Source organism: Epinephelus fuscoguttatus, linkage group LG1 (genome assembly GCF_011397635.1).
Source record: "Epinephelus fuscoguttatus linkage group LG1, E.fuscoguttatus.final_Chr_v1".
Classification (NCBI taxonomy): domain Eukaryota; kingdom Metazoa; phylum Chordata; class Actinopteri; order Perciformes; family Serranidae; genus Epinephelus; species Epinephelus fuscoguttatus.
In genome coordinates, this window is record NC_064752.1 from 8,982,380 (window position 1) to 8,990,715 (window position 8,336).

An 8,336-nucleotide genomic window follows, 5' to 3' on the forward strand; every position below is an offset into this window, starting at 1 on the left:
GGTAACGATGCCTTCCGGACACCTCCCTTGGGAGGTGTTTCGGGTGTGTCCAACCGGGAGGAGACCTCAGGGCCGCCCCAGAACACGCTGGAGGGACTACATCACCCGGGTGGCATGGGAACACCTCGGGGTTCCCGCGGAAGAGCTGACGGAAGTGGCTGGGGAGAGGATTGTCTGGGCTTCTTTGCTGAGGCTGCTGCCCCCGCGACCTGGACCCGGGTAAGGGGAGGACGACGACGACGACGACGATATTAATTTCCTCATACTGTCAACTTTACTAAAATCATTAAGGTTTCATTTTCTAAAGTCAGCTGCTGTAGTGTACCTCCTCTAAATCTGGTCCGGCCAAACTGAGCTCTGGCCAACCTGCACTCTCATCACGGTGGCTTCTGCGTGCATCTACACCTGCAGTAACATTGCATTATTTATTACCTCCGCCAAGGAGGTTATGTTTTCGCCGGCTTTGGTCTGTTTGTTTGATTGTTTGTTTGTTTGTCTGCAAAATAACTCAAAAAGTTATGAACAGATTTTAATGAAATTTTGGTGTCTGCAGATATAACCAAGGTCAATTTCAGACTATGCAAGACATTTTTAATCCCACCTTATATGGAATTTAAAACCATCTCATGGCTGTCATAAATGCTATTTATTATTGCAATATTCAGAGAAATACAGCAAGGAAAAAAATTATTTTTCTTCGGTCTGTACAATGACGATAAATTGTCATTGGGTCTGTCACATTTTCATGGTAATGTGACCAAAAGTATTTAAGACTCATTGAATCTGAATTTAAAACAATTTTAAACTTTTTGAGGCCTTATGTTAAGAAAACTTTAAATCATTTCAAAGGACCTGTAGACACCCTGACAAAAGATCACAGCAACAGGACTAATCTTCTGGGATCAGTTTATTACTGTGCTCACTGCAAAATCACTCATACTTTTAACTACAGGTTCCGCTCACATTTTCATGGACAATATTTCCAAACTTTTTCATGACTTTTCAAGGACTCATCATGAAGAATTTTCTTTTTCTTTCCCCACTTGCCCGCCGTTTTTCAAACATCAGATTCAAACTCTATGTAAACATAATTGGCACACAGGAAGGGAGAGACAAACTGAGGGAGAACATGACAGAACACACCTGATGGTAAACAAACATTGTCACACATCGACGCATATTAAAGCTACATTAAGACGCCAGCTGCAGAAAATGAATTTGCCATTATGTTACATTATATGGAGGGTTATCCACTGAAGATGATTCTAATAATTTCACTATACACAAACAAGTTCTGTGACTTATAATGATTTTGACTAATTTCATGACTTTTCCAGGTTTTCCATGACTCTTGCAAGTATAAAATTCATTCAGACTTTAAAGCAGTCTCCTCCTTTTGTTCTTTATCTCACTAGTTTAACTTTTCCAGACCTGCAATTTCAATTAAAATTCAGGAGTTGGACTTCACTCCCCACTTTTCTGAGCATGCTTTATGGAACAGGCCTCTGAAAGCTCTGCCACATGTTTTGCATGTAAACAGTCTCTCTCCTGTATATGTGTGACTTCAACTGGAACCTCTCTCTCAAGTCATGCACCTTTACACCTGTGTGCGTTCTCATGTGGACTGTCAAGTTACTGATAGATCTGAAGTGTTTCCCACATATTTCAGAAAAGCTGGTTCTCGTCTGCATGGATTTTAACATGTTTTTTCAATGCTGATATGTTATTGTATTTTTTCCCGCAGGTCTTACAAACATGCGGCATCTCACCTGTGTGGATTCTCATGTGGATAGCCAGGTAACTTTTCCATCTAAAAGCTCTCCCACATGTTTTGCATATAAATGGCTTTTCACCTGTGTGGGTTTTTAAATGTCTTTTCATACGATAGTTTTGTCTGAACCTTTTCCCGCAAGTCTTGCAAAGATACGGCTTCTCACCTGTGTGGATTTTCATATGGACTGCCAAGTTACTGCTAGATCTGAAGTGTCTCCCACATGTTTTGCAAGTATACGGCTTCTCACCTGAATGAGTCCTCATGTGGACTAACAAGTCTCCATTACGTCTGAAACCTCTCCCACATATTTTGCAAGTATGTGGCTTCTCACCTGTGTGGATTCTAATGTGACTTTTCAATACTGATGCGTCATTGAATCTTTTCCCGCAGGTCTTGCAAAGGAACGGCTTCTCACCTGTGTGGGTTCTTATATGAGCGCTCAATGCTGATGTGTCACTGACTCCTTTCCCACATGTTTTGCAAGAAAACTGCTTCTCACCTGTGTGGCTGTTCAGGTGTCTCTGCAATTTTGACTTGTACTCAAAAACTTTCCCACATATGTCACATTTTAAAGGCTTTTTACCTGTATTTAAGTTTATCACAGCAGAGGTGTGTGGACTGTTACTGTTCATTTCACTTTCATGATGTCTTTTCTCTGCTTGAAGCTCTGTGTTTCTAGTTGATCCTGAGTCTCCATGCTGGTATTCTTCCTCATCTTGGCTCTCAGCTACATCAGAGTTGTGACAGAGCACCTGGTGCTCACTGGTTGCTTCTGATATCACAGAGCTTATAACTGGCATTTTAAATACAGACTCTTTCTCTGCTGCACTTTGAGTGTCATCATGAATGAAGTCCAGAGTCTGATCTTCACTCTGCTCACTTTCCTCATCAGCAGGACTCAACATAAAGCCATCAGTCTCCTGCTTCACTACAAGCTGCTCTCCCTCCTGACTGCTGCACACTTCCTCCTCTTCCTCTTTAATCTCTGGAGGCTCTGGCTCCTCTTGCTCCACACTGGACTTCCTCTCCTCAATACACAGCTGCTGCTCAGGGACAACCTCCTCCTCCTTACACACATGTTGCTGTGGGAGCTCTGGAGGGACACACAACAACACCAACAGCATACTAATCTCATGCTACAGCAAATATACACACATGCCAGTAAATTACTTCAATTAGCTTTCACCCACCTGTCCTGTGTAACTTGATTTCAGGCTTCAAAACCATATCCAACAGTCTGCGCTGACGATCGATCTCTTCCTCGTACTCGACGATGCTTCTTTGAAAAACTCCCAATATTTCTTCAGCAGCAGCAGTTAGTCGCTCGTTGACAAACTCTCTCAAAGACTCGACTGAACACATTGTTGTCTAATGTAGGCTACAGTAAATGTGGCTCAAGGTTTAACTCATAGATTAACCTCCCGAAGTTAACTCAGTCATTTGGGAAACGCAACTGCCGCCTTTTTCTTGTTTACTTCCGCTGGATGTTACACTATTAAGTTCCGACGGTGAAATACATGAGGTTTTCACGTGTTCCGCTTCCAATGGTTGGCAATTATAATTTCTAACATCAGTGTCCGGGCTGTAACAAGTAGTCTCAGTATCATTGGTGGCTCATAAAAAGGCAGCAATAACTACACGGATGTCTTTTATTTTTGGTATTTAAAGGTCCCATATAATGCTTATTCATAGGTTCATACTTGTATTTGGGGTTTCTACTAGAACCTGTTTTCACGCTTTAATTAAAGAATATATATTATTTTCCTCATACTGTCAACCTGAATGTACTCGTATTCACCCTCAGTCTGAAACGCTCAGTTTGACCACCCGTCTCTTGAAGCTCTTCTCCTGAAAAAGCCCAGTCCACTTTGATTGGTCAGTTTTATCAGGTCTTGATGGCATTTTAATAAAATGTACTTCTTCAGTCTCCTCATGATGAGACATTGTTCTTCATTCATTTCGTGAACGCATCTCCACAGAAGTTTCTGCTGTGTTTATTGATCTTCAGGTGTGATTTGAGTAAAAAATTTAACCACACTCTGCAAACATGTGACTCCTCACTTCCAGAGTTCTTGTGTGTTTTGACCATGACCCAGAACTGACATGTCTCCTACTTGTTTTTAAAACATGAGGCCACTTGACTGTGTGAGATCTTATATGCCTTTTTACTTGAGACACATCAAAGTGTCTTTTCCTGCAGGTCTTGGAGAGTTATGACTTCTCACCTGTGTGGATTCTCATGTGGGTCGTCAGGCTACTTTTACATCTCAAAGCTTTCTCACATGTTGTGCAAGTAAATGGCGTCTCACCTGTGTGGTTTGTGTAGGTAGGTAAATTTTTGACTTTTTAAGACATTTTTAATCCCACCTTATATGGAATTTAAACCATCTCATGGCTGTCATGAATGCTACTTATTATTGCAATATTCAAAGAAATACAGAAAGGAAAAAGAATATTTTTCTTCAATCTGTACAATGATTGTAAACTGTCATTGGGTCTGTCAGGCTGGAGAAATGTTCATGTTAATGTGACCAAAAATATTTAACACACATTGAATTTGAATTTAAGACAATTTTAAACTTTTTAAGGCCTTATATTAAGAAAACTTGAAATCATTTCAAAGGACCTGTAGACACCCTGACAAAAGATCACAGCAACAGGACTAATATTCTGGGATCAGTTTATTACTGTGCTCACTGCAAAATCACTCATACTTTTAATTACAGGTTCCGCTCACATTTTCATGGACAATATTTCCAAACTTTTTCATGACTTTTCAAGGACTCATCATGAAGAATTTTCTTTTTCTTTCCCCACTTGCCCGCCGTTTTTCAAACATCAGATTCAAACTTTAACTGCTTCCAAATGTTTTGTTCTAGTTCAGACAGACTTGACAAGTCAACCAGCCAGTGTTCCACAACTTTATTCTCCTCCAATCCACAGTGTGAACACCATTTTGCAGTGAAAAACTGTAACACAAAATATACACAATCACAATCACATTTACAATAATTACATGCGACACAAAGCCACCATTAACCTACCATTGTCTCTCTCACATTAGCTAACCCAGACTCGCTAGCTCTGAACGTCAATCCCAAATATGAAATATGTATTACAGATCAATAACACCAATACACGATAAAATATACATGGTCACACATACAGTTTCGCCTTCTGAACCGGAATTTCAAAGTAGTTAGGAGAACATGAATCCTTCTTGATTCATTTTAAACCTTTTGGACATTTTGTAGCACTCCTGCTCGCGATATTTTTTTTCGTAGGATGGTAGGGGAAGGCAGAGCCCTTGAAGAGAGAGTCACGACTCTGTTATATTCTACGGCACTGGGGGAAGGTACCGCCTTTTCTGCCTCTGATTGGCTAGAAGGGCTCTCCTCCGATTGGTTATTTCCTATATGCTGTCGGCTAGTCTGTTTTGATTGTCTTTCCCTCCAACAGAAGTAAACGAAGTCAATCCAACAGTGTGATAAGTGCGTGCCATCAGATTTATATTAATGGAAAGCACATCGCCGAATTTAAGGTTGACACCTAAAGTGTATGTCCACATCTTAACTTATGTTCTCATAGGCACGGAAAGTATTCAAGAGACGAGGAAACGGTAAACTAAGCGATTTCTCAAGGTACTTTGGCAGCACGCTCTGGAGGACAGACATGTGACAACACACGACAGTAACACCGACTTCAAAACAGGTTAGTCCAACTTTCAGTTCCGTTAGCTGGTTTGGAGACTTGAGGAGTCCAGCCTTACAGAGAAAAAGTTGCAACACGTCTGTCCTCCAGAGCGTGCTGCCAAAGTGCCTTGAGAAATCGCTTAGTTTACCATTTCCTCGTCCCTTGCATACTTTTCGTGCCTATGAGAACATATGTTAAAATGTGGACATACACTTTAGGTGTCAACCTTAAATTCGGCGATGTGTTTTCCAAATTCGGCGATGTGCTTTCCAATCGGAGGAGAGCCCTTCTAGTCAATCACAGGCGGAAAAGGCGGTACCTTCCCCTACCATCCTACGAAAAAAATTATCGCCTCCTGCTCTCGTCTCCTTCCTCTCCCACTAACTTGACGCTTTCGATCACATGACCTCTACGCTCCACACTCATTGCAATACTCAAACATAACAGCAGGGGGTGCAATTAAACCAAATAAATGTAAATACATCTCTCAGCGTATTATATACTGTACACAGCAATATTATCACAATCATGTATGCAAAAGTTAAGTTATTTATAAACAATCATGTTAAAATTATGAACTATAAAATCAAGACAGTTACACAACCTCTATGTAAACATAATTGGCACACAGGAAGGGGGAGACAAACTGAGGGAGAAAATGACAGAACACACCTGATGGTAAACAAACATTGTCACATATCGACGCATATTAAAGCTACATTAAGACACCAGCTGCAGAAAATGAATTTGCCATTATGTTACATTATATGGAGGGTTATCCACTGAAGATGATTCTAATAATTTCACTATACACAAACAAGTTCTGTGACTTATAATGATTTTGACTAATTTCATGACTTTTCCAGGTTTTCCATGACTCTTGCAAGGATAAAATTCATTCAGACTTTAAAGCAGTCTCCTCCTTTTGTTCTTTATCTCACTAGTTTAACTTTTCCAGACCTGCAATTTCAATTAAAATTCAGGATTTGGACTTCACTCCCCACTTTTCTTAGTATGCTTTATGGAACAGGCCTCTGAAAGCTCTGCCACATGTTTTGCATGTAAACAGTCTCTCTCATGTATATGTGTGACTTCAACTGGAACCTCTGCTCAAGCCATGCACCTTTACACCTGTGTGTGTTCTCATGTGGCCTGTCAAGTTACTCCTAGATCTTAAGTGTTTCCCACATGTTTTGCAAATATACGGCTTCTCACCACTGTGTGTTCTCATGTGGACCGTCAAGTTATTACTAAATCTGAAGTGTTTCCCACATGTTTTGCAAGAAAATGGCTTCACACCCGTGTGAGTCCTCATGTGGACTAACAAGTCACCATTACGTACGTAAGCTCTCCCACACACTTTACAAATATGTGGCTTCTCACCTGTGTGGATTCTACAATGCCTTTTCAATGTTGACTTCACACTGAATCTTTTTCCGCAGGTCTTGCAAAGGTAGGGCTTCTCACCTGTGTGGGTTCTTATATGAGTGCTCAGTTCTGATGTGTCCCTGAATCTTTTCCCACATGTTTCGCAAGAAAACATGCCTGTGTGGGTGTTCAGGTGTCTCTGCAATTTTGACTTATATTCAAAAACTTTCCCACATATGTCACATTTTAAAGGCTTTTTACCTGTATTTAAGTTTATCACAGCAGAGGTGTGTGGACTGTTACTGTCCATTTCACTTTCATGATGTCTTTTCTCTGCTTGAAGCTCTGTGTTTCTAGTTGATCCTGAGTCTCCATGCTGGTATTCTTCCTCATCTTGCCTCTCAGCTACATCAGAGTTGTGACAGAGCAGCTGGTGCTCACTGGTTGCTTCTGATATCACAGAGCTTATAACTGGCATTTTAAATACAGACTCTTTCTCTGCTGCACTTTGAGTGTCATCATGAATGAAGTCCAGAGTCTGATCTTCACTCTGCTCACTTTCCTCATCAGCAGGACTCAACATAAAGCCATCAGTCTCCTGCTTCACCACAAGCTGCTCTCCCTCCTGACTGCTGCACACTTCCTCCTCTTCCTCTTTAATCTCTGGAGCCTCTGGCTCCTCTTGCTCCACACTGGACTTCCTCTCCTCAATACACAGCTGCTGCTCAGGGACAACCTCCTCCTCCTTACACACATGTTGCTGTGGGAGCTCTGGAGGGACACACAACAACACCAACAGCATACTAATCTCATGCTACAGCAAATATACACACATGCCAGTAAATTACTTCAATTAGCTTTCACACACCTGTCCTGTGTAACTTGATTTCAGGCTTCAAAACCATATCCAACAGTCTGCGCTGACGATCGATCTCTTCCGCGTACTCGACGATGCTTCTTTGAAAAACTCCCAATATTTCTTCAGCAGCAGCAGTTAGTCGCTGGTTGACAAACTCTCTCAAAGACTCGACTGAACACATTGTTGTCTAATTAAAAGTTAAACACTTATCGACGCAACAACTATACCATCATCTTCCAGCTGTATCCATATAGACCTATCCATAGAGTTGATGCCACAGGCGCTTGTCATGTTTACTTCCGCTGAATGTGTCACACTGTTAAAGTTCCGGCAGGGAAAGTGAGCTGATCTTAAGCTGAACCAAAGAGCATGGATACCAAGAGGCGAAGCTCCGTTGAATTTTTGCCAACAGCCACTAGGGGCGCTGCCGCCATTTTGGACTCTTGAGCTTGAGCTAGTTAAAATATTGATTTTTTATTTTATTTTATTTTTTGGTAGATTGGCTTATGGGGTGATTTTGAAAGAGTAATTAAGTTAATCTTCTCATAAGTGGATGTAATATGTCGAGATGCCATCTAGGCCGTTTTTCTTCGTTTTGTTCTTTTTAAGTCTATATTTTGCTTTACAAAAACGTGAAAACGC

General features: G+C 41.1%; 2 protein-coding genes across 13 annotated transcripts in view; both read right to left on the reverse strand.

Moving 5' to 3' along the window:
- Window positions 1-3,243, reverse strand: part of LOC125889977 (gastrula zinc finger protein XlCGF57.1-like) — a 24,215-nt gene extending 20,972 nt beyond the window's left edge. For 3 of the 8 annotated variants that reach the window (XM_049578504.1, XM_049578427.1, XM_049578419.1), the window contains exons 1-2: window positions 2,965-3,243; window positions 2,527-2,867 (exon numbers count right to left, since the gene is read on the reverse strand). In XM_049578504.1, coding sequence (XP_049434461.1) covers window positions 2,527-2,867; window positions 2,965-3,136 — 513 coding nt within the window. In that variant the 5' untranslated portion in view covers window positions 3,137-3,243. Of the gene's footprint in view, window positions 1-2,021; window positions 2,868-2,964 lie in introns of all 8 variants that reach the window. The other 5 variants (XM_049578339.1, XM_049578389.1, XM_049578410.1 and 2 more) reach the window with 4 other exon arrangements.
- LOC125890161 (zinc finger and SCAN domain-containing protein 2-like) overlaps window positions 1-8,234 on the reverse strand; it is a 34,762-nt gene extending 26,528 nt beyond the window's left edge. For 2 of the 5 annotated variants that reach the window (XM_049578665.1, XM_049578691.1), the window contains exons 1-2: window positions 7,704-8,234; window positions 6,428-7,606 (exon numbers count right to left, since the gene is read on the reverse strand). In XM_049578665.1, coding sequence (XP_049434622.1) covers window positions 6,561-7,606; window positions 7,704-7,875 — 1,218 coding nt within the window. In that variant the 5' untranslated portion in view covers window positions 7,876-8,234 and the 3' untranslated portion in view covers window positions 6,428-6,560. Of the gene's footprint in view, window positions 1-892; window positions 1,432-6,139; window positions 7,607-7,703 lie in introns of those variants that run through there. The other 3 variants (XM_049578658.1, XM_049578674.1, XM_049578682.1) reach the window with 3 other exon arrangements.
- Window positions 8,235-8,336: the final 102 nt, after the last annotated feature.